Source organism: Passer montanus, unplaced genomic scaffold (genome assembly GCF_014805655.1).
Source record: "Passer montanus isolate IOZ18808 unplaced genomic scaffold, ASM1480565v1 scaffold15, whole genome shotgun sequence".
Lineage (NCBI taxonomy): Eukaryota > Metazoa > Chordata > Aves > Passeriformes > Passeridae > Passer > Passer montanus.
Genome location: NW_024362051.1, coordinates 13,213,586 through 13,237,907, shown reverse-complemented (window position 1 = coordinate 13,237,907; position 24,322 = coordinate 13,213,586). Strand labels below are relative to the sequence as shown.

The 24,322-nt window shown below is 45.4% G+C and overlaps 1 protein-coding gene across 1 annotated transcript; it reads left to right on the top strand.

The window, feature by feature from the left end:
* Nucleotides 1-254: 254 nt before the first annotated feature.
* On the top strand, nt 255-19,144 carry UBTD2 (ubiquitin domain containing 2). Its single transcript, XM_039701687.1, has 2 exons — nt 255-487; nt 18,604-19,144. Exons 1-2 carry the CDS (start codon nt 313-315, stop codon nt 18,999-19,001), a joined length of 573 nt encoding a protein of 190 aa, XP_039557621.1. The 5' UTR covers nt 255-312; the 3' UTR covers nt 19,002-19,144.
* Nucleotides 19,145-24,322: the final 5,178 nt, after the last annotated feature.

Sequence of the window (24,322 nt, the reverse complement as noted above, 5' to 3'; positions counted from 1 at the left end):
ATGAAGATCTGAACCATGAGCAGTATATAAATAACACCCCTCTCACTGCATCACCTGGGAGGTGATGAGCAAAAAGGACCAGGCTTGCAAATTCAGCTCTGTGATGCCTTGGGAAGGCTGAGCTAGAGCAGAAAACCTGAAAAATAGAAAAGCTCAAACCTGAGGCATACCGTAAATCCAAGACAGAGCAACCCAAGGGAATTTTATGGTGTTATTTTGATGAATTCCCTCTTTTCTTTGTCCCCCACAGTGGCTCTTGGTCGTAACCAGCCCCTGAAGAAGGAGAAGCCCAAATGGAAGAGCGATTACCCCATGACGGACGGGCAGCTGCGCAGTAAGAGGGATGAATTTTGGGACACAGCCCCGGCCTTTGAGGGCAGGAAGGAGATTTGGGATGCCCTCAAGGCTGCTGCCCACGCCTTTGAGAGCAACGACCACGAACTGGCACAAGCAATCATTGATGGTGCAAACATAACACTACCCCATGGTAGGTGCAGCTCCCGAGGATGTGGCCTCTCCAAAGGGTGGCAGGTTAAAATCCTGATGGTTTCACCCCAAAAATCAGTGATGGAATGGTTTAAAATATCTGGCTTTTGGTATGGATGTGCTCCTGTTCAGAGTTTCCAAGCAAAATGGTGTTAATACATAGAGGGACAAGAAAATCTGCTTTTTTTGGTGGTTCCTGCAGTGGAATGGATGATCTGCTCCATGGGAATACTCAGCTTGAGTCTGATCTTTCCAGGCAGGAAAGATGTGGCCTCTCCAAGGGGTGACATGTTAAAATCCTGATGGTTTCACCCCAAAAACCAGTGATGGAATGGTTTAAAATGTCTGGGTTTCAGTATGGATGTGCTCCTGTTCGGAGTTTCCAAGCAAAATGATGTTAATACACAGAGTGACCAAGAAAATCTGCTTTTTTTGGTGGTTCCTGCAGTGGAATGGATGATCTGCTGGGTTTCAGTATGGATGTGCTCCTGTTCCCAGTTTCCTAGCAAAATGATGTTAATACACAGAGTGACCAAGAAAATCTGCTTTTTTTGGTGGCTCCTACAGTAGAATGGATGATGTGGTCCATGGGAATACTCAGCTTGAGTCTGATCCTTCCAGGCAGCACTTAGGACTTTCTGTGATCTCTTGGAGCACCTGGATGCTCCAAGGCACGATTTTCATAACTTTTGTTTCCCAGCTTCTCTTTGTAAGGAAGCAGATTATTTTTCCCTCCTGATTTTATGGGTTTCTTTGGCACTTGAACTGTTGGGGGTTTTTTTAAACTTTCTCTTCTGGAGAGCCTGAAAAAAATTCCCAAAAATTTGGGGCTGGCAATCTGCTGTTAGATCCTGTGTGAGATAAACTGAAGTATTATTTTGGGTACTTTCCCCTTTGTTTTGTTACTCTGAATCTTGCTGGGTGGGTTGGTTTTTTTTCCAACTAATATTTCCCCCTCCACAGCTCTGAAATAAATCACTTCCCTATATTCCTAACAGAAATACAAGGAGAGGGGGCCAGCAAGAAGTTACTGATCATTTGAAGTCACCATTCAGATAAATGGAAATAAGAACTCAGAAATTGCATTTTTGCAGACCTAAGGCAGTTGCTGCATTGTTTTTAGTTGCTAAAATATCAATTGTAGGTGCCAGGAAAACTCAATTTATACAAGGTGAAGGTGGAATAAAATACAGGTTACCTTGCACTGTGGTGTCTCCCTCACATCAGCCCTCAAAAATTGTCTTTAATGTGGGAAAGTTCCTCTCTGTGAGGGTCTGAGTCTGGTTCTGACCATACAAAAGCCTGGTAAAAACATAATTATCTTAACAAATGAAAATTTGGAGCCAGGAGCAGCAAGGGGGATATTATTTCAGTAATGAATTTGATGAGCCCCCGTTAATGAGCTGCCTTGGCAGCTGAAATGTTGCACGAGCACAGATGAGCAGCACTTCAGGGGAAAACATTCAATTTATGGCACCAAATCCTGCAAAGAAGGTGTTTGGCACGTTGGGCCTGTGCTGCCTCTTGTCAGAGTGCCATAACAGCTTGTAACTGGGAGGGAGGAGCTGCAGAAATCCAAATTTGAAGCAGTTGAATCCTGCCTGCAAGGCTCAGCCTGGCTTGGGGGGCACAGGGCAGTCCCTTGTGTGCCTCAGAAAACAGACTTTGTCTAATGGGCAGTTTCAAGGCTCCCAGATTTGGGAAAAAACAAATGGATGTGAGCTCTTAAATTTGTTTTTCCAGCAGTTTGCTTTGAGTCCTGCCTACTGCTGGCAGGTTAAAATCTGCTTTTTAAGGCCCACATGCAGAATATTCAGAGTTTCTCAGAAATAACTCAGAAATCAAAGCTGAACCAGGGGCTCTGCTGCCCAAGCCAGGCCTGGCTTGAGGCTGAATCCCAAACAGAGAGAATATTTAGAATTTTTATGCAGGATGTGGAGCTTACTGGGGATTTTTCTACCCACAGAATTGCATTATTTATTTTTATTCAGCTTTCTGACACGTTTGAGCATCAGCTGTTGGCAAAGCTCTGCGTGCAGTGTGACCTCCCCAGTCCAGATAATTCTAAAAATCCAAATATTCCTGAGCCAGGCATTGGCAGTGCCATGGAGGAGGAGATTTTGGATCAAATCCTTTCACTCAGGGACCCAGGGATGCAAAGTGAGCTTTTCTCCGGGCAGGAAAACAAACAAACTCTCCTTGCTCTGAGTGACCCCAGCAGCCTCTGCGGCTCTGGTTACAAAAAGCTCATTTTGGGCAAAACTGGGGAAGAATTGGGGAATAGCTGTGGAGTCTGCAGCAGGAGGGGATCCTGCTCCCTCTCATTGCCCCAGGGAGCTGCTGGGCTCTGCAGGGCACACTGGCACTGCTGAAATTCAGCTTTCAGACCTTTTTTGGGGAGTTAATATTTGGTTTTGGGATTGGGTTTTTTTGTTGTTGTTTTTTGGGGGTTTTTTGGGGTTTTTGTTAGGTATTTTTGGGTTTTTTTGGTTTTATTTTGGCTTTTTTTGTATTTTGTTGTTGTTGTTTGTTGGGGTTTTTTTGTGTTTTGGGGTTTGGGTTTTTGTTTTTGTTTATTTGGGGTTTGTTTTGTTTTGAGTTTTTTTTTTGTTTTTTGGGGATTTTAAAAATTATTTTTGGGGGTTTTTGGGGTGTTTGGTTGTTGGTTGTTTTTTGGTTTCTTTTTGTTTTGGTTTTTAGTTGTTTTCTTTTGGGGTGGTTTTTTTGTTGTTTTTTTTTTGGGTTTTTTTGTGTTTTGGGGGTTTTTTTGGTGGTTTTTTTTTGTGGGGTTTTTTTTGTTTGTTTGGGTTTTTTTTTCCTCTGGGTCTCTTTACCTGCCCAAGCTCTGTCTTGTCTAAAAAGTTTGGATGAAAACCCAGCCTCAGGTTGGGCCAGGGCAGCTCAGGGTGGGCACAGCAGGAATTTCCCCATGGAAAGGGGGCTCAGGCACTGGAACTGCCCAGGGAGGGTTGGATCCCATCCCTGGAGGTGCCACTCAGGGCTCTGTATTCCTGGTGGGAACCTAAATAATTCCCCAAGAAAACCCAACATTTGTTGGATAAATTCCTTTAAATTTATTTTTTAAAAAGAAAGCTTTCTGACTAATTTTTCCTTCTGCAGAATGCTGCAGTGCCAGGGGCTGTGGTGTTTCCTTTCATTTATTTGCTCCATTTTCCCTTTCATTTATTTTCATTTATTTTTGTGTGTACAACAAGAGGCTTTAAAAAAAATAAATAAAACCCAAGCCAAGCCCTGCGTGCCCATCTGAGTGTCCCTGTGTTCAGACCTTGGGTTCCTGAGAAAATGAAACTTGCAGGAAGTGGAGGAGGGAGAGGAGGGGCTGGGGAGTGAGGAAGGACTGACAAACACAGGCTGAGCTGATGCTGCAAAAATAAAATTGCTTTTTTTTATTCCAGAATCCTACAGGAAAGGAAAGGGAAAAATAAAAAAAAAAAATCTTTTCTGAGGCTGCTTCCAGCCAGATCTGCCACTGCTCTGGTGTGAGGAATTCTCTGAGCAGTGTAATTTTTCTAATGGATGCCTTTTGCTGGCTGCTGCTGTTAAAAATAGCGTGTAAGAAGTATTAAATAAATAAATAAGCTCGTGGGATGGGCTTAGCACTTCTCATCTATCTTGGGTGACTCTGTGGGATGGCTTTAAAAATAGAAATAACGTTATCACCAATTTATACTCCTTTTTTCTCCTCCTCCTGTCTTAAAGTAGCACATCCTCCATATTTTATTAATGAGTGCATTTAAATTTCATGAAGAAGAGTTTTCCATACTTCTCAGCTATCAAACAGGAAATCTTGGAGTGTGTAGTATTTTATAATAACGTTGAGCTGAACTTGGCCTGCAAGTCATTAATATTAATTGCAATCTGGCTGGGGTTAAGTGGAGTTTTTAAATTCCAGGCTGGACACTTGATGAGCTGCAGCAGAGTTCCCAGGATACTGGGGTTAAATATCTCAGAGGTTGCATCTTTGCAGCCCTTGCATTGTTTTGCTTTGTGGCTAAAATATAAATTGAAGATGGCAGAAAAACTCAATTTATACAGGGGGAAGTTGGAATAAAATACAGGTTACTTTTAATAGGTAATAAAATACAGGTTACCTTTAATAGGTAATAAAATACAATACATAAATTTTACCAAAAATACAATAAAATTTACAAAAAATTCAATTAAAAATTTACAAAAAAAAAAAACCCAATAAAGTAAAATTTACCCTTAAAGCCTCTCCACCATCAGCTTTGGGTCAGGGCAGTTTTTAACCCTTACTGGCAATCAATTCCAGGGTGGACATTTCCCCTCAGGGTGTTGGGGTTTAGCTCCTCTCATGCTGTTGGATGATGGAAGGGTCTCTCTGCTGAGTTTTCAGCTTTTCTGGGCCTCCAGACACAGCTCCTGTGTCCCAGCTGGATTTTCCTGGGAGCAGCTCTGCCTCTTTATTTGCTTTATTTGCATCCCAGACTGGGATGGGAACATTTCCCTGAAATGCTGGGGAGGAATAAAGGCCATCACTGAGATATTCCCACTCTGAATAGAGCATTTTCTTCTCCTTTGGGTGAAATATGAGTCAGAAAAGCAGAAAAAAGTCCTAAACAACAACAAGGAAAGCCCTCAAAGCCAAGAGCAGCAGTGTGGGGGGTTTCCCACAAATTCCTGATTCCAGCAAAACTGCTAATTAAATCACACAATCCCAGAATTACTGAGGTTGGAAAAGATTTCCAAGATCCAGGCCAGCTTGTGGGCAGCCCCACCCTGTCCCCAGAGCTCTGAGTGCCACCTGCAGATCTCAGTCACAGATTTATCAGTGCCACAGGTGAGTCCAGTGTTGCCTCCAAACAAAAAGCAAAATTACAGAGCTGCACCTCTGGAGCTGCCTGATTTCCAGAACTCTGTGGAATCTGTTCCTGGACACCTCCAGGGATGGGCACTCCAGCACCAGCTTTGGGGTTTTGGGTATTTTTAACATTTATCACTTGTAGTCAATATAAAAAGTTGCCCTGTGCTATGTTGAAAACTCCCTTTTTATTTATGTTGATGAAAATCTCCATTTATTGAGTCCATTTATTTTATTTTATGTTGCTGCAAAGCTGAGCTGTCAGTGTGTGCTCACAGCCCAGCAAGCCAAGCATTAATATTGAAATTTGCACAGTAATTCAGAGAGATCTGCCACAAAATGCTGTAAAGTGTTGTAGGTTTTTAACACCGACCATTCCATGGGTGGTTCCTGTAAATGACACAGCTCCAGGAGTGGAACTCTGTCCTTCTGCAGAGCTTTTTGTGTGGTGGCAGTGCTGGAGTTAACCTGCTGTATTGATGGATTTGTGCTGGAGTGAATCTGCACAGCGAATTTTGCTGTGGAACTTTAGCATTTAAATGGAATCCCCTGTGAGCTGCTGCCCTTAAAGCCACCAGCTCCTGGTGGCTTTTATTCCCCTTCTCCCTGAAAATTGCTGTATCCATTGCTAGGAATTAAAGCTGTAGGAATTGCTTGCTTGTCTGAAGAGGCTTTTGAATTATCACAAAAAATCATATTTTTGATGGGTTGCATTCTCTACACACGTGTAAAACATTGCTGGACATTGTGTTTTTCTGTGAGGATACCAAATACTCGCTCAGGTTTCTCTAACGCCCCTTTAAAAGGGGAGTAAATGATATTTTGGTGACTGTGGCTGTCTGATTTTAGATTCCAGCAGAGTTATGGAAGCTTTGGGAGGTCTGGCTACCAAAGCCTGTCTGTCAATATGATCAGCAGTAGGACTGAGAGGAAAATGCAGCCCATGAAAGTTAATCAAACTCTAAAATCTGTAGTGAATATCATAACATTTACAGCTGAGCCTCCTGGTTTGTTGCTTTGGGTTTTGTTTTTTTTTGACTAAACTCTGCTCAGGAGACAGCAGTTATTAGTTCCAGGGAAGCTTTTTCTGGTTTGTTTTTACTTCAGTTTAAAAAAACCCAAAAGGCAAGGGATTAAAACCCACAATTGCTGCTGTCTTGTGAGGAAGCAGACAAGCTGCTGCTGGCACTGAGGCTGTGTGTGCATTAGGAGAGTGCTTTTATTTTGCTTTTTCTTCTACACATCCATGTCTATTTTTAAGGGTTCTTGACGTCAGGTCCCCTCTGTAGGCTGAGCGTGGCTGAAATGGGGAGTGAATGCTTTGGGTATTTCATGAAAGGGCTGCTTGAATCCCTTCCTGCCTCCCAGCACCCAGGCATCCTCTGGGGAGGGGCTGGGAGCTGCATCCCAGTTTGGGGTGCTCCAGCCCCGTCCCTGCCTGCTCTGCAGCCCAGGGACAGCACAGGGACAGGGACAGGGGGACACAGATGGCTCTGCTGGCTCTGCTCTGCTCCTGCGGGCACTGCCGAGCAGTGGGGCAGCCCAGGTCACCCCAAAATCCAATTCCTGGAGTGGGGCAGCCCAGGTCATCCCAAAATCCAATTCCCAGAATGGGGCAGTCCAACTTATCCCAAAATCCAATTCCCAGAGTGGGGGATCCCAGCTCACCCCAAAATCCAATTCCCAGATTTGGGGAGCCCAGCCCATCTCAAAATACATTTTTTGGAGTGTGAGAGCCCAACTCATTCCAAAATCCATTTCTCAGAGTTGGGGAGACCACCTCATCTCCAAACCCCATTTTTTGGAGTGTGGGAGCCCAGCTCTTCCCAAAATCCAATTCCCAGCTCATCCCAAAATCCATTTCCCAGAGTGGTGCAGCCCAAGTTACCCCAAAATCCAATTCCCAGAGCTGGGGAGCCCAGCTCATTCCAAAACCCATTTTTTGGAGTGTGGGAGCCCAGCTCATCCCCAAATCCATTTCCCAGCTCATCTCAAAATCCATTTCCCAGCCCATCCCCAAATCCATTTCCCAGCCCATCCCCAAATCCATTTCCCAGCCCATCCCCAAATCCATCTCCTGGAGCAGCTCTGGCTCCTCACAAAGTGCCTCCTGCTGAGGAGAAATCCCCCAAATCTCTGCCTCTTTCCGGGCACAGGAGTTGCTTTTCCATCAGGAGCTCCATCCAGAGGAGGGGTGCTCCCTCCAGGCTGAGTGCCTGGATTTGGGATTTGGATTTGGGAAGCTCCAGCTTCCCTCAGCCTGTTTGGGCCACAGTGGCAGCTCCTCCTCCTCTGCTGCTCTTCCTTTGGTGATTTTTGGCATTTTCTGTGTCCATCACACCTGGGAAAATGATTTATTTCCCTTGGGAATGGCCATGGTTCCATAAAGGATGTGCTGTGTTGTTGTGTCTCCAAATCCCTCCTGACCTTGAAAAAGAATCCTTTTCCTCACAGCCTCCTCCAATGAAGATGCTGCTTTCCATCATTTCTGCTGTGATTAATATTTTTAAAATAGATCACAGCATCCTTTCTGAGGGATGCTGAATTCCCAGTGTTTTCTTCAAGTGGAAGGAAAACGAATCAAATCCTCAGGATGTAAAGCAGTTATGGTTGGCTGGAATATTTATATATCTAAGTGCAGGTTAGAAACTCTCAACCCTTCAAATAAAAGCCCCACTTAGGGCTCCATCCTACAGTTGTTTTCCTTAAATATCTTTAACTTCTGCTCTTGTGTTTTGAAAGGTATTTTGAGGAGCTTTGTCCACAGAATTCTTGGGCTCTTCTGGAGTCTCTTCCCCTCAGCACTTGCCTCTCTATTTCCTGCCTTTGGTTTCAGTTTGTCTTTTTGGTGTGGGGAGGGTGACTGAGCAGCACTTTTCAGAAATGCTGGTTTAGGGGTTTTTTAACCATTCATGTGTGACCAGAAAATTGCAGCTAATTCCTTTAAGGAAAAAAAAAACAACAAAACAAAACCAAAACCAAAACAAAAAAAGAAACCACCAACCAAACAAACAAACAAAAAAAAACCCCAAAACAAAAAAAAACCCCAAAAAACAAAGCAACAAACCCAAAGTGGCTCAAAATAAACCCAGATTTGTGCCAAAAAACATCTCCAGTTCCTCATGTAGGAAGTTGTTGGTTGGCTGGGTGCTGCAGATGTTGCAGACAGATGTGTCTGGCTCAGGTGAATAATTGTCCTGTGCTATCTGATGGTGGCCAGGACGTGGTGTCTGATTATTAAATATTCCAGGAGTGGACATTTGCTCATTTCTGGCTGCTCTCAGTGGAGGGGCTGCCTTGCTGTCTGCTTGGGAAATGAGAAAAAGAAATATGAACTCTTTAAAATGGGAGTGGGAAATGAAGTTTAAAATGGGTTTTCCCCTGAAGATTCCAGTGAGAACTTTCCAGTGATCTCAGGGGTGGCTCTGCTGCCTTCTGGAGCTGTGCTTTGGTGTTCCTGGAGGGAATATTTCCCAACCTGAGGGCTCCAATCCCTCCAGGAGCCCCAATCCCACCAGTCCCACCTGCCTCTGCCTCATCCCACTGCTCTGCCATCACCTCCACTGGCTTGTGGCCAAAACACTTGGCATCTTCTGCTGGTTTGATTCAGGAATTTAAATAATAATAATTTAAATAATGAATTTAAATAAATTTATTATAATAAAAATAATAAATAAATTAATTTAAATTTAAATTTTAATTTTTGTTTTTATTTTAACAAAATAATAATAATAATAATAACAATAACAATAATAATAATAATAATAATAATAATAATAATAATAATAATAATGTGACTTTTCTCCAAAACCAAGGCAAAGTGTGTGACCCCCAGAAAGTTTCTCCCTTTAACCCTTTAGGGGCAGGCAGTGGCTGAGGAAATCCTGCCTGAGCTGAGCATGGGCAGCACTCCTGAGCTATTTCGGGATTTTTAAATGTTCCACAGGCTCCTTCAATAAATACTCAGGCTGATAACTCAGAGTCACTCCCTGAGTGTGTTACAGACAGCCTGACCTCTGGGAAAATCCAAATTTCCAAGGATTTTGTGCACCTAGAGCTGGGAGCTGCTTTCTGCTGACAGTCAGCACTGAGAAAATCATCTCTGAGAAAAAAAAACCTTTTTTTTTTGCTGAGCCCAGCCCAGAGCAAGCAGTGCTTGGTTTGTAGCTGGACTGCAAAGAAAACCTGCGGCAGGATGAGCTCTGTGCTCCCACCTTGAAACTGCACAGGAGCAAGGAAACCTCCGAGGTGCTTTTAATAATTCCTGAGTGATCGAGGAAGGTTTTTATAGAAGGTCACAGGTACAGCAAGGCCTTGAATGTTTAACCTTTTTTGGGCTCTCACCATCTGTGCAGCCTCTGCTCAGGGCACATTCAGGGCATGAGGCAGCACCAACATTCAGTCTTCCACCTTTGTGCTTTATCAGTCATTTTTCCTCTTTTTTATTTTAAATAAGGGCCACATTTTATTTTATTTTATTTTATTTTATTTTACATTATTTTATTTTATTTTTAATTATTATTTTATTTTACATTTATTTTTAAATTTTTAAATTTTATTTTATTTTTAATTATTATTATTTTATTTTACATTTATTTTTAAATTTTTAAATTTTATTTTATTTTAGTTTATTTTTAATTATTATTATTTTATTTTTATTTTTAAAATTTTAAATTTTATTTTATGTTATGTTGTGTTGTTTTATTTTAATTTGTTTTATTTTAGTTTATTTTTATTTACTTGATTTTTTTACATTTTTTAATTTTTAAATTTTATTTTATGTTGTGTTATTTCATTTTAATTTGTTTTATTTTAGTTTATTTTTATTTACTTAAATTTTATTTAAGTAAATAAAAATATTTATTTTATTTATTTAAATTTTATTTTAAATAAGGGCCTCCATTCTGAAAGAACAACACTGTGGAGGTGAGGAGCAAATAAAGCAACACCCAGATCTTCCTGTGACCTCCTTTAATCCCCTCCACCCCCCAGCCTGGCCAGCCTCGTGCTGGAGTTTTATTTTCAGATGTGGGATCGTGTCAGGCTGCCTGACCTCCCTGGAGCCTTGCACATTTTTACTGCTGATCCTTGGAGACTGAGCGTGCAAATGATGAGCCAGGCTCGGGAGCAGGTCCTGGCAGGGCAGCAGGGGCTGCAGGGAGGTCCTGGCAGGGCAGCAGGGGCTGCAGGGAGGTCCTGGAAGGGCAGCAGGGGCTGCAGGGAGGTCCTGGAAGGGCAGCAGGGGCTGCAGGGAGGTCCTGGCAGGGCAGCAGGGGCTGCAGGGAGGTCCTGGAAGGGCAGCAGGGGCTGCAGGGAGGTCCTGGAAGGGCTGCAGGGAGGTCCTGGAAGGGCAGCAGGGGCTGCAGAGAGGTCCTGGCAGGGCAGCAGGGGCTGCAGGGAGGTCCTGGAAGGGCAGCAGGGGCTGCAGGGAGGTCCTGGAAGGGCAGCAGGGGCTGCAGGGAGGTGGGAGCAGGAGAACAAAGGTGCAGCACAAACCTCGCTCTTTGTCTGGGTCATTCTGGCCTCGTGTTGCCTTCACTGGGCACTGTTAAAAGAATAAAGGAATATTGTGACATCCTGCTGCTGCTTTGCCTGGAGCTTTAACAAGTGCTGCCTCATCCCGAATTTCCAAGTGGAAATTTGGGATGATGCAGCACTTGTTAAAGCTGCATCCACCCTCCAGATCCACTCGGAGCTCAGATTAAACTCTCTGAAATCTCATTTTGAGCAGGGGATTGTTTGGGGGCTGAACTCCCTGCCTGGAGTGCACAGGAGAGGAGCAGCTCGAGTTGTGATCACCAGTTGCTGATTGAACATCCCAACAAGTCTGGGCCTCCTCTCTCTCTGCAATTCCCTGGAATGAGGTTGGAGCTGGGGGAGTTTGGTCTCTGCTCCAGGAACAGGGACAGGAGGAGAGGGAACGGCCTCAGGCTGGGCCAGGGCAGCTCAGGGTGGGCACAGCAGGAATTTCCCCATGGAAAGGGGGCTCAGGCACTGGAACTGCCCAGGGAGGGTTGGATCCCCATCCCTGGAGTGTCCCAGGAATTCCTGGATGTGGCACTTCGTAGACTTCCAGGGACACAATCTGTCAGTGTCAGTGGTTGGCAAGAAAAAGGAAATTTCTGCCACGTGGATGATGTGAGCTCCTGTTTGGTTTCCATTTGAGCCATGCCAGGTGTGGGATGTGGGATGCTGAGTGCCAGGTGTTCACTCTGGATTTACAGTAAAAAATCAATGGTAACCAAGGCAGTGACAACTTGTGTAAATCTGGGTTCAGCCTCACCCTGAGCAGGTGACCTGGGGACTTCAACCACTGCCAGGGCAGCTGTGCTTGGAGGGATCACCACCTCAGCTGGTGGAGATATTCTGCTTTCCTTTTCTCCTCCAAAACCCTCCAGCCCCTTGAAGAAGCTGGATAATGCAGAAAAGCAAATGTAAATCAAGAGGATACACAGAGAAGCTCTTTTACCAACCATTTTATTTTTAAATTTTTATCTAAGAAGCCTGTCTAGACAGGCATTTATTTTCATGACATGCAAAGCAGAGTAGTAGATGAATACTTCATTAGTAAAATGACTTGTCATCTTTGAACCCTGCTGGAATATCTCTTGGAAGCTGTTCCTTCCATGCAATATTAGATCCAAGTTTTACAGGGATGTGGAAGTAGCAGTACATATGGTGTTGTTAACATGACAACTACTGAGCATTAGTGCATAATTACTTTATTTATCAAAGCCAGTGATGGAAAGCCAATGAACTGCACAGACTGGAGGAATGTGAGCTCTGGTAAAGCTGTTTCAGGGGAGGATTAGGTGGCTTGTGGAAGTTACACTGCTGGGAGATTTGGAGATTTCTGGTGTGGGTCCCTTCCTCCCTGGTCTCCATCAGGTGAGCGAGGTGGGGTGACAGATTCCAGCTCCTCTGCCAGCATTGCACTGCTGCTGCTGGCATTGGTGTGGATTTCTAAGAGGAATTTTGAGGGATTTGGTTTCCCAAGTGTCCCATCCCTGCTCTCTCTGCTCTCCCTGCTCCAGCACATCAGGCACAGTGAGGGAGGCACAGCTGGGAGCTGGGGCTAAAACCTGAACAAAAGTGGCTCATTTAGCAGAAATTCCTCTGTTTCAGAAGGCTCTGTTAATTATCTTTCACCTTCAGCCTAGTTAATTAGTGCTAATGAGTGAAGTGGTGCTGGTGCTCTGCTGTGGTAGAGGCAGAGGATCAGCAAGCCCAGCGATGCACATGGCACACGTGCAGCAGGATTTTCCCAAAATTTGGGTGGGTGGGGACCTTAAAGCTCATGCAGTCCCACCCCCTGCCATAGCAGGGACACCTTCACTGTCCTGGCTTTTTCCAGCCTGGCCCTGGACACTTCCAGGGATGGGGCAGCCACAGTTTCTCTGGACAAGCTGTTCAGTGAGGAGCCTGCCCTGGGTTAGGGTGGGCTGTGCTTAGTTTGGGGCAGGAGGGCTTGGATACACCTGAGGGATCTTTGCTTGCATTCTCCAACTGGGAATTGCTCTTTAAAAGTCTTATTTTGGTATTATTATTGGTATTTGGTATTATTTTTATGGAGGAAAAACTTGTTTCTGTGGAGAGTGGCAGAGCCCTGGAGCAGCTGCCCAGGGAGCTTGTGGAATTCCCTCTCTGGGGACATCCCAGACCCACCTGGATGTGTCCCTGTGTCACCTGCTCCAGGTGCCTTGGAAGGGTTGGACTGGGTGATCTCCAGACCCAGCCATTCTGTGACTGCAGGAAAAGCAGCTGGGGAGGATCCTCGAGGTTGGGAAGGGTGTCAGAGCCTCTTTTTTCCTCCTCTTTTCCTCTATAAACTCCTGTTTTCAGTTAAATTCCTGTGTGTCACACGTGGGACTGAGCTGGTCCTGCTCACCAAGCAGCTCTGGAGCCCTGGGATCTCCTGCTGGCTCTGGGAGTTGTTTCCCACCTGCTCACCAAGCAGCTCTGGAGCCCTGGGATCTGCTGGCTCTGGGAGTTGTTTCCCGGTGTGGAAAGGAGCCAGACCAATAATGTTCCCATAATGGAAGAGCTGTTTTTCAGTGGATTTGAAATGAGAATTATTAAATGCTTAACACTCATTATCTGCAAACCCATTCCTTCAGGAGCTGCAGTGCCAGAGGCAGGGTGGGGATGAGAGCAGAGCACTCGTGCCCTGCCTCAGGATGCAAACTGCACCTTTGTCCAGGAGCTTTCTGCCAGTTCCAACCTGCAGAACCCACGGAAATTTAGTGTGGAAGGAGCACAGGAGGGGGGTTTACATGGGTGCTTTATTGCCAAGTGTTTCCCCCACACCATCAATTCTTTATTGTTCTCTCTACACTGTGCAAGGCACTGACTTGCACGAGTATTCCCACAAATTTCCCTCTGGAAAACAGGAAAGCCACTCTGGTAACAGCAGCCTTGGACACTTCCAGGGATGAAGTGAGCAGTTTCTGTTGGGATTCAGTCAGGACGAGCTTTTGGGGGTGAATTCCTCCCAGCTGGGGCTGCCTGGAGGTGAGTGGAGCACAGCACTGTGTGTTTGCTCCTGTCCCAGCCCTGCTGCCCCTCTGCAGGAGCCACCCTCCACCTCTCCCACGTGCTCCTGGTGTCAGCACAGGGATGTTTTCCTTATAAAATCGTGTATTTCCCAGTTCAGAGCTAGAATCAGCAGCTAATAACGATGAAGAGATAATTCAGCTTTTCTGCCTCATCTTTGCTCTCCAGGAACTGCCCTGCTGTAAGACCCAGAGACTTCTTTGTTTTCCTTCTGAATTTCAGGCATCAGTGATTTATATTGGGTCCAAATCAATACTCCACAGGTGAGAGCTCTGCTTTCCCCAATTTATTCAGCAATCCAGGCTCAGCTTGGCTTTGGAATGGAGATTTTCAGTCAGAAAAACAACTGAACCAGCTGTTCCTTGGGCAAATGTGTTATACACAGACAGTCTCCTTAAATTAGCTGAGTCTCACTGCAGTGCTACATTTTGGGTTCTGTTGTCTTAATTTCTCTTCCTGCAGCAAATCTGGCTGAGAGAAGGGGGAAATAAAATGGAAATCTGCTCAGGTCTTAAGTTTTGGGTGTTTCTGAGCAATGCTCCTCAAAATTGCTCTAAAACTTGAAGGCATTTTATGAACAGAAAACAAGAATTTTCCTGAAGAGAATGGTGTGCAGCTTCAGGAAATGCCAAAATGCCATTCCAAATGCATCAAAAATTTCTGTGTTCTCAGGTGAGTGTGACCATAGTTGCTTGACTTAATAACTCTTGCAAAAGTTGAGCTTCCTGTCATTGAAAGCTCTTAAATTGTTGGTCTTGCAGGAGGAGAAGTCCAAACTCTGAACTGCTTAGGGGTGGAAGCAGTATTTCAACCAGTCCTTTTTTAGTCTTTTCCCTTCCAAATCCAGTGAAATATCCCCATAATCTTCATAAAACAAAGTTTTTGTGGCTGGCGAAGCAATTAATTTCAAAATGTTCCCGTTCCCTTATGCTTGATGATCACATCTGCTTATTTTTCCCTCTGAAATTCTCAAGCTGTCTCCTACCTGGATAACAACCAACAAGAAGCTCCTTCCAGAATCCCTCACTCCCCAAATCCTGAAATATTAAAATAATCCCATCTGCTGTTGTTTTTTTGCATTGTCTGCCACCCTTCCTCCCTGCTGCCTTCCTCCCGGAATCTGCCCCTTCCAGAGGTTTCTTTGGATGGTCCAGCAGTGAAAACTCCAATCCTTGAGGCTTTGGCATCTGAACCTCTCTGGTTTGGGGAAGGGGAGGGAGATGAGGCTCATTTGGGATGTGGGGTGGCTGTTCTGAGCATCTCTGGGCTGCCTTTTCCTCCTCTGCTCTGAGGAGGCTGCTCCTTCCTGGGCTGGAAGGACCCTGCTGCCTAGGGGACAGAAAAACAACAAAAAAAAAAATTATTTCTCTCTTGTTTTCCACTTTCTCATAAAAACTTTATAGTCCTTTAGTGCCCCTTCCAGCTAAATGTGGTGCAAGCTGCTGTATCCTGCAGGAAGGATCAGAAATTTGATTTTCAGTTAGAAAAGCCATGTTAGTAAGTGTTCTCTAGTTGGGATATTTGATTTCCTGTGATTTTCAGTTAGAACAGCAATGTTGTATTCTCTAGTTGGGATATTTGATTTTCTGTGATTTTCAGTTAGAACATCAATTTTAGGACATATTCTCTAGTTGGGATGTTTGATTTCCTGTGATTTTCAGTTAGAACAGCAATGTTGTATTCTCTAGTTGGGATATTTGATTTTCTGTGATTTTCAGTTAGAACATCAGTTTTAGGACATGTTCTCTATTTGGGATGTTTGATTTCCTGTGATTTTCAGTCAGACCAGCAATGCTGGGACATTTTGGGACTTGGGACAGGGGACATTTCCACCAGGATGAAAGGAAGACTGGGATTACTGGTGAGGTTTAATAACCTGTTCTTACTTTACCAGCTTGGTAGAAACCATTTCTCAGCCTGGCATGGGACTGTGGGGTTTTATTGGCAAGAGCTTTTCTCTGCTGTGTATATTTCTATTTATTTATTTTTTTAGCTGCAGACCTCCAAGTTAGCTGCTGTTTGAGAGGATTTGTTTTAATATTGCTTATCTGATGATGATGAAGGAATCCAGTGTTTATAGCACCAGCTTTGACCTCCATGTTAGCTCAGCTGGGCAGCCAGATAAATGATGCAGGAATTCCTCAGCAAGCTCCCCATATGTTATTTAAACTCTTATTATTTAATTAACTCTTTGAGGAGCTCTTCTAAAGCTGATGCATTCTTTTTAAGAGAAATGGCTTTTGAAGAAATTTTAGCTGCTTTAGCTGCATTGAAAGGCTGTTGAGGTTTGGATTTTGGCTTGTTTTTAGCAGCAAATTTGTTTCTATGTCTGGAATTTAGTCCTGTGACATTTATCAAATAGATGAGGAGTGAAATGAACGTTGTAAAACAAAACTGAAGTGTGGGAACTCCAGGCTTGGGTCTGTAAATGGCCAAGAAGCATAAAAGGGTTTGGGTCCAGCACAGCTTTGATAAAAGTTGGTTTGCTCTGAAGTTCATTAATGGTAAAACACTGTAATGAGTTCATGTAATTAGATAATTTTATTTCCTTTTGTTTTGTTCTCTGATAAATCTCAGGGCACAGATGCCTCGGTGCTGCCTGTACAAACAGAAAGCCTAAAACATTGATCTTTTGAATTATTTCCTCTGTGTACTTTTGCCAACATAAATTATCCTTTAAAAAAGAGTATTTCTATCTAAAATACTTCCACCAGAAGATGCTGCTGTTACACTGGGCTGGGTGGCACCACATATCCCTGAGTTATAATTCTATATTGTGGTAATTTTGCTGATCAAACAGCAAAGTTTAAGAGAACTCAGTGTCAGCATGAAAAAACTCCAAATTTAAAAAAAAACCCCTTAGTTTTTAACAAGGAGCACTTGGCTGTTGTGTGCAGAACAGTCAAAGAGGTTTTTAATGTTCTGTCTCAAGGACTTGGCTCCTCTTCAAGCATTCCCAGCTCCACAAGGATGGGTAATTTGGCAAGTGACTGTGCCCCTCTAGGGGCAGAAATGTGGAAATTGGTGCTCCAGGTAAATTCAGACCAGGGCAGGGGGGTTTAACCACAGGGAGAAGGGATTCCTGCTTTTGGGATGCAGCTTCCTCAGTGTCCCAGGCTCTGCTTTCAGCCTGCTCTGCCTTGAATTCTTCCAACAGCACAGAAAATGTGCTGCTGCTTTTCTAGGCTAGCACCTGAAATCCATTTTATAAATCTGCTTTATGAAGTTACACCGTGAAAAACTCAGCGTGTATTTGGTGCTTCAGCATGGGGTAGAATTCCTGAGCACCCAGATGATCCCAAGGGAGTTTAGGGATATAAAAACCCCTCCTGACACTCTGGGGTTTGAATGTGGGCTCAGAGGAGCTGTGGAAATCCAAAATCCCTGCTGGGTGCTGTTCTGTGGTGGCCGTGTTTGTTTGTCCTGGCACTGCTCACTAAAACAAGGCCTGCAAGAACCATTTCAGCAGTTTGGGGATGTTTGAGAAGTTACAGAATCCTCCTTTCACGGAGAAAAATGCTCTCCTGCATTTTCACAGCTCGGGCTCAGCCCAGTGGAATTGCTCCAAGTGGCATTTTTGTGTGCTGGACCTTGGCCATGCTGCTGCTGAAATGAGACATGGGAGCACATCCTCGTCCCTGCTGCCTGCTCTGGCACTTCATCCTGATTTTTCTGGGTGTTTGGCTTTTAGGGGCTGTGTGCTTTTATCTCAACCCCAAATTTCAAACAGAGTGGGGCATTGATGATTTTTAAAATGTCTGCGTGCAAACGAGGTGGGGCATTGATAATTTTTAAAATATCTGTATGCAAACGAGGTAGGGGCATTGATGATTTTTAAAGTGTCTTTATGCAAGCAAGGTGGGACATTGATGATTTTTATCTGTATGCAGGCAAGGTGGGGTATTGATGATTTTTAAAATGTATGCAAATGAGGTGGGGGCATTGATGATTTTTAAAGTGTCTTTATGCAAACAAGGTGGGGTATTGATGATTTTTATCTGTATACAGATAAAAATCATCAATACCCCACCTTGTTTGCATAAAGACATTGATGATTTTTATCTGTATGCCGGCAAGGTGGGGTATTGATGATTTTTATCTGTATACAGATAAAAATCATCAATACCCCACCTTGTTTGCATAAAGACATTGATGATTTTTATCTGTATGCCGGCAAGGTGGGGTATTGATGATTTTTATCTGTATACAGATAAAAATCATCAATACCCCACCTTGTTTGCATAAAGACATTGATGATTTTTATCTGTATGCAGGCAAGGTGGGGGATTGATGATTTTTAAAATGTATGCAAATGAGGTGGGGGCATTGATGATTTTTAAAATGTATGCAAACAAGGTGGGGGCATCATGGGGGCATTGATGATTTTTAAAGTGTCTTTATGCAAACAAGGTGGGGTATTGATGATTTTTATCTGTATACAAACAAAGTGGGGCATTGATGATTTTTAAAATGTATGCGAACAAGTTGGGGGCATTGATGATTTTAAAAATGTCTTTATGCAAGCAAGGTGGGACATTGATGATTTTTATCTGTTTACAAACAAAGTGGCGCATTGACGATTTTTGCCTGGTCCTTTAAAGCCTGAATTCCAGCCTCACCTCCTGGGCGGTTGAAGAGCAGGGTAAAACTTCCCAGAGCCACCACTGCAGAGTGCAGCGTGCCAGGAATTCCCACTCACTGCCCCCTTTTCTCTCCTCAAGGTGCTCTTACGGAGTGTTACGATGAACTGGGCAACCGCTACCAGCTCCCCGTCTACTGCCTTGCCCCACCCATCAACATGATCGAGGAGAAGGGTGACCTGGAGACCCTGGACATCCCTGACCCCCCTCCCAACTCCGGGCACGAGTGCCAGCTGCGCCTGCGCCTGTCCACGGGCAAAGACCTGAAGCTGCTGGTGCGCAGCATGGACACCGTGTACCACATGAAGCGGCGGCTGCACGCCGTGGAGGGAGTGGAGCCGGGCAGCCAGCGCTGGTTCTTCTCCGGGAGACCCCTGGCAGACAAAATGAAACTGGAGGAGTTGAAAATCCCGAAGGACTACGTGGTGCAAGTCATCGTGAGCCAGCCCTTAGCAAACCCCACCCCGGTGGAAAACTGACGGCCGCCCGCGGGGTGGTTCTTCTCTCTCGTGGGGTTTGGTTTTCACTGCCCTCTCTTCTTTCTGGGGTTGGCCTGCTCGTGGATGGGTTGCAAGAAATGACCAGCAAAAAAAAAAAAAAAAAAAAAAAAATTTCCATCTGTGATGGAGATCTGCAAAAATGTAAAAATGTAACCTGGCCTCTGGGGTTCGCCTGATCTCGTATTGAGCAGCGGGGCAGGGCAAAGGAAGGGAGGGGAACAGGGGGAGGGAAGAGGTTGTTCTTCACTTAATGCAGATATGTAATGGTCCTGGAACTGTCAGTGGTGTCCTGACCCACGAGGCCGGAGCAACAGAGAGCACTTTTATTTAAAAATCCAGCTTCAAACGGAATCAGTGTACCCAGTTCCACAGCAGCAGCACACACAGCTCCTGCAGGAAGGAGCCCGGTGCTCACGGGGATCCCTCTGGCTGTGCCCGGGCTCTGGTGAGGCACAGCCAGCCCTGGCCAGTGGAGCTGGGCTGGGCTTTGCTCTCTGGCAGCTCCTGGTGATGCTCAGTTGTACATTCCAAGGTGGCAGTGCAGCCCTGTGCCACTGCCTCAGGCAATAACTCAGCCCTGTCTGCTCTGTACTGTAATTTACCTGCTCCAGCACTGACTCAGCCTCAGCTCCTGAGTCTGTGCCTGCTGAATTCCTGTCCCTCGGATCCCAGAGGCCGTGCTGGGGTCGGTGCTGCTCTGTGATCCAGCCCCCACAGCACCCCTGGGCCAGGTGGCTGCTCCTCCTGCCAGGAGGGATGGATGGAGCTGCCCCGCAGGGCTCCGAGCTTGGAGGAGCTCAGGATGCAGCAGCACACAGCTGCCAGGTTTGGGGTGCCACTGGGAGCCAGCTTGCAGCTGGGGTGGCTCTGCAGGCCAGCTGGGGTGGCCTCAGCAGCACAGTGTCCCCCAGGCAGTGCTGGCCCTCCAGAATGTACAGGGGCCCTGCAGCAGGTGACAAATCCTCCTGTGGCCTCAAGGACCGTGCTGGGCTCAGGGATGCAGTTTGTTCCCCCTGGAGCTGCTCTGCACCCCTGCCTTTGCTGGAGATCAGGGCCCTGCTCTTTTAATCATCATTTCTGTTTGCTTGGGGCTTAAGCCATCACTGAAATCACTTCTTCCAAAGTCAAATGTGCTCTTAATATGGGAATAGCAGATTGGGTTTTTTTTCTCCCTGGTTTCTGTCTTCCCTCTGTGAATTAAGTGAAACTGAGGGATTCCCTTGACAATTTTAAACTTCTGCTCCTTCAGTAATTCCACAGCAATCGAATTTCTGGCACTCAGAAACTCCGAGGGAGTTCTTGCACCAGTCAGGATGATCAGGGACATCCCAGCAGGTGGAAGCAGAATTTCATTGATGGCTGGGAAACAGAGCCACGTTTTGTTTGCATTTCCCACCCCACCCCACCCAACTACAGCTTTTTTTGGTCCTCGTTTTGTATCAAACCTGGGGGTTTCTGACAGCTCCACTGGCCCCACTTGGTACAGGATGCCTGAAATGCAGTGGCAGGGCTGCAGGAAGGAAAATGAGTTCCTGTTCTCATAATCACCAAAGTGACTTGCTTTGCTTTTCTTTTTTCTTCTTTTTTTCCTTTATTTTTAAAGGTGAAAGTGAGCTGATCAATACTAACCTAGAACAAGTTTTCTATTGTGGAGTTTTTTTAAGGCAAATTTGATTTACTGTACTTGAGGGTTTTTGCAGCCAAATCTTTTGCATTCCAGGGGAGGGGGAAATATTTGCTACATAAACAAGTCAAAAAATCTCTCTTGGGTTTTCTCTGGGCAAAGGATGGGTTCATGCCAGGAAGACACTACTTGTCCTATAAGGCATAATTTATATGTCTGGATAAATGCTCTTTATGTGTCATTTCCCTGCAGTCCCTCCTGGAAAGGGAGGAAATTCTGATGGATTGAGGAGGAGCAAACCTGGAGCTGTGAACACTAAAACACCACTTTTTTATTTTATTTTTGTAGGATCTTTTTTTTTATTATTATTTTTTCTATTTTCATTCAGGCAGTTTGTCACCAGGTGCTGGTTTTGAGCTGTTGGGGCTGGGATTGCTCCTTCTTGGCCCCCTCTGAGCTGGAAAAGGCTCAGTTTTGTGACACTGTTCCACATGATCATGGTTCATATGAATTGCTTTTATGGCAGGGAGGAAAGGTGATGCTCTGAAGGCCGTGTTGTGAGTGGGCTCTGAGTAGAACAGAGATTTTGTTCATGAAAATTCTCTTTAACAGCCTCCCCCTCCGTAATCACATATCAAAACCTGAAAGAATTCAATGGTGAAATGCTTTTAGAGGTGACAGTGAAGAGTTTGACCCTGTCTGTATAAAGTGACAGCACTACTGAGCACACACCCTGCAGAAACACAATTTTACAAGATTTCTATTAGGAAAGAACTTTAAATCTCAAAATATCTGTTAAAAATATCAGCAGCAAGCTGTGAAGGCACATGGCTGACAGGGCCACGTATAGAACTGGAAATTGTGACATAACAGAGAACATTTGTGTCTCAAATGATTGAGTTTGCCCTAAAAGTTGGGGTTTGGTGCAGATTCCAGTGCAGGGAGTGTGGGATGAGTTTTGGAGCAGAGGGGGTGTCCCTTGAGGGAGGGAAATTTATTTGAGTGGCTGAAGTGGCACTGATCAGGGGCTGTCCCATGGGGGCTGGTGGCTGCTGGGGAGAGGAGGGAGAAGCCCAGGAGAGGATGGAGAAGCCCAGGAGAGGAGGGAGAACCCCAGGAGAGAAGCAGGAGGGTGCTGGCAGCATGTCCTGGCTGGGTTTTGGCCCCTGGGCTGCTGTCCCCACCCTCAGTCCCTGGGGTGTAAATGCTGGAACAGAATTTTAACGCACACGACACAAGCAATGAAGAATCAATTTGGGATTTTCAAATCCCCCCCCTCAGCCCTCTGTGCCATTCCTGCTCAGCTCTGGCTGGGAACTGATGCCAGGAGAGCCTTTTTTACCCTGTCAGTGACAGCTCTGTTTGACACAGCTCAGATTTTTCTACTCTTTCTTGGCACTTCTGCCCGAGCCAGAAGTAAGGACCCGATGAAAGTCACACTCCTGAAGAACTTGAAGGGCAGAGAGGCACAAAGACCTGAGCCTGCCAGGGCCAGGGAGCCCCAGGAAAGCCCCAGGTGTGCTGCAGGTCCCTTTGGGGCACTGCAGAAGGATGCTCAGGGTCTTCTTCCCCACCCCAGTGACAGCTGCTCCTTCAGAGCCCCCCAAATGTCCCCAGTTTTTGGGGTCCTCCACACAAAACACAGCTTGGGATCCATTTGCTGAAAGCCTTTGCGCCTCTGGAGCTGGGGAGTATTTTGGAAAATGAATTGGTGGTGTGGTAAGTTGGGTTTTTAATGGACACCTTAAATTTGAGGTGTAACAACACCAAAAAACCTCAGCCCAGGAGCAACCAAACCAAGCCCAGCTTTTCTTTGCCTTCCACGGAAAGTTTGGGAAGGAAAGAGGGAATCTTTGGAGCAACTGTGCATAATGTTTGGTGAAGGTCAATGATAACTTGATAAAATATTGCTGTAGTGTGATGTGCTTCTGCATATATATCCATTGCTAGTAAATAATGTAAAATCTTTTTTTCTTTTTGGAAGTATTAAAAATACAAAAATACGCTTTGTTACAATGGTGGGATGCTTTTAGCCATGGAGTTCTGGAGGCATTTTTGCTGTGTAGGTGTTGACAAAGTGAATGCTGAACGTTTCTCCATGTCTGTGATGCTTCAGAAATGGAAGGGGCAGCTGCATTTCTGGCTCTGGAGCTCTCTTTTCCAAACTTTTCCATGTTCCTGTACAGACATCCGAGACCCTGCACCTTATGCAGAGAATGTTTACATTAAAAAAAAAAAAGGAATTTTTCTTTTTTGGCTTTTTCCCTGTGCTGCTCAGATCCTGTTACTTTGAAATGAAAGTAGTCTCTGTTAGAAAAAGGGGCTTTTTTGTTTTGTTTTTGTTTTTTTGCCTTTGCCCTTCCCTGTAATCAAATCCCTCCTGGATTGTGGCTGGAAGCTCTGGGACAGCTTGGACTTTTCTGGAGTGGGATTAGAGGTGCTTGAGAAAGGTGATTTAAAAAAAACCCTGCCTGGGCTGTGGGGATGAGCTTTGTCCACTCTGCAGCTTCTTGGCAAAGCGCAAACCCTGCTCCAAACCCCCGGCTGTGTGGCTGCCTTGCAGATTCCCTGGGATTGGATTTCCCAGCACCCACATTTGTGTTTCCTCCCCAAATGATGAATGTCCTGCTGTTCCCTCCGCAGCCACAAACACTCGTGCTGGTTTGGATGCACAAATCTGCTCCAGGATTTCCCCTGCCAGGAGCTGTTTGGGATTGCTGTGGGTGCCTCTCCTCTCCCAAATTCCACCCTCGTGGGGATGGACTCGGAGCTCTCCTTCCCAAGGGAGACACTTCACTGAGCCTACACCAGGCAGGCAGCTGGAAAATGAGATATTTTAACCAAAAGGCTCCTTAAAGTGGACTTTGAGACTTTCACCCAACGTGTCTGCTGGATTTTCCATGGAAAATTTGTCCTGACCCTCGGAGCAGGGGGTCAGTCCAGGGGAACTCTGGATTTGTACATTTTCCACATGAAGACCACTCAGCCAGAGCCACGGGGCAAAGAGACAACTTCACATCCTGACTCCTGCCTTAAAACCTCTCCTTCATCTTGAGCTCCAGAAAATCCTGCACCTGCTCCCTCCCAGATCCCTTTTTTCCTGTCAGGAAATCGGAACCCGCTCCAAAGGCTGGAGACAATTCAAGGCAGTGCAAAACAAAAGAAATCGGAGCTGGTGGCTTTATTAAAACAACAAACTGGTCTTGGCTTCAAACCCCTATTTGTGCCTCTCAAGTCCAGGGAATGTTTCAGAAGAGGCGGATTTGAGCAACGCCGGCCGGGACTGCGCTGGTGGCACTTGGTGACACCTGGTGGCACTTGGTGACACTTTGCCTCCGTGTGCTCTGACAAGGGACTGGGCTCTGTGTCCTCTCTGCCTCATGGGAATGGCTTTCAAAGATGGCTGGTACCATCAAATTTGTACTTCTTGAATAAATACCTTCATTTTTATGGAAAGAGCCCGGTGTGTGTGCGTGCTGTGGGATTGGTGTTCCCGTTCTGGGATCCCGGGGGGATCCAGGGATGGGGATCTTCCTTTCCCCTCTAATTCCAGGAACACTTCTAGAATCAAATATTTCTGTCAAACAGGCTTTGCAATATTTTCCCCCTCGTTGCTCAGGGAAGAATTCCAGAATTCCAATTTTATCCTGCTCTGAACACCAGGTGACTTCCAAAG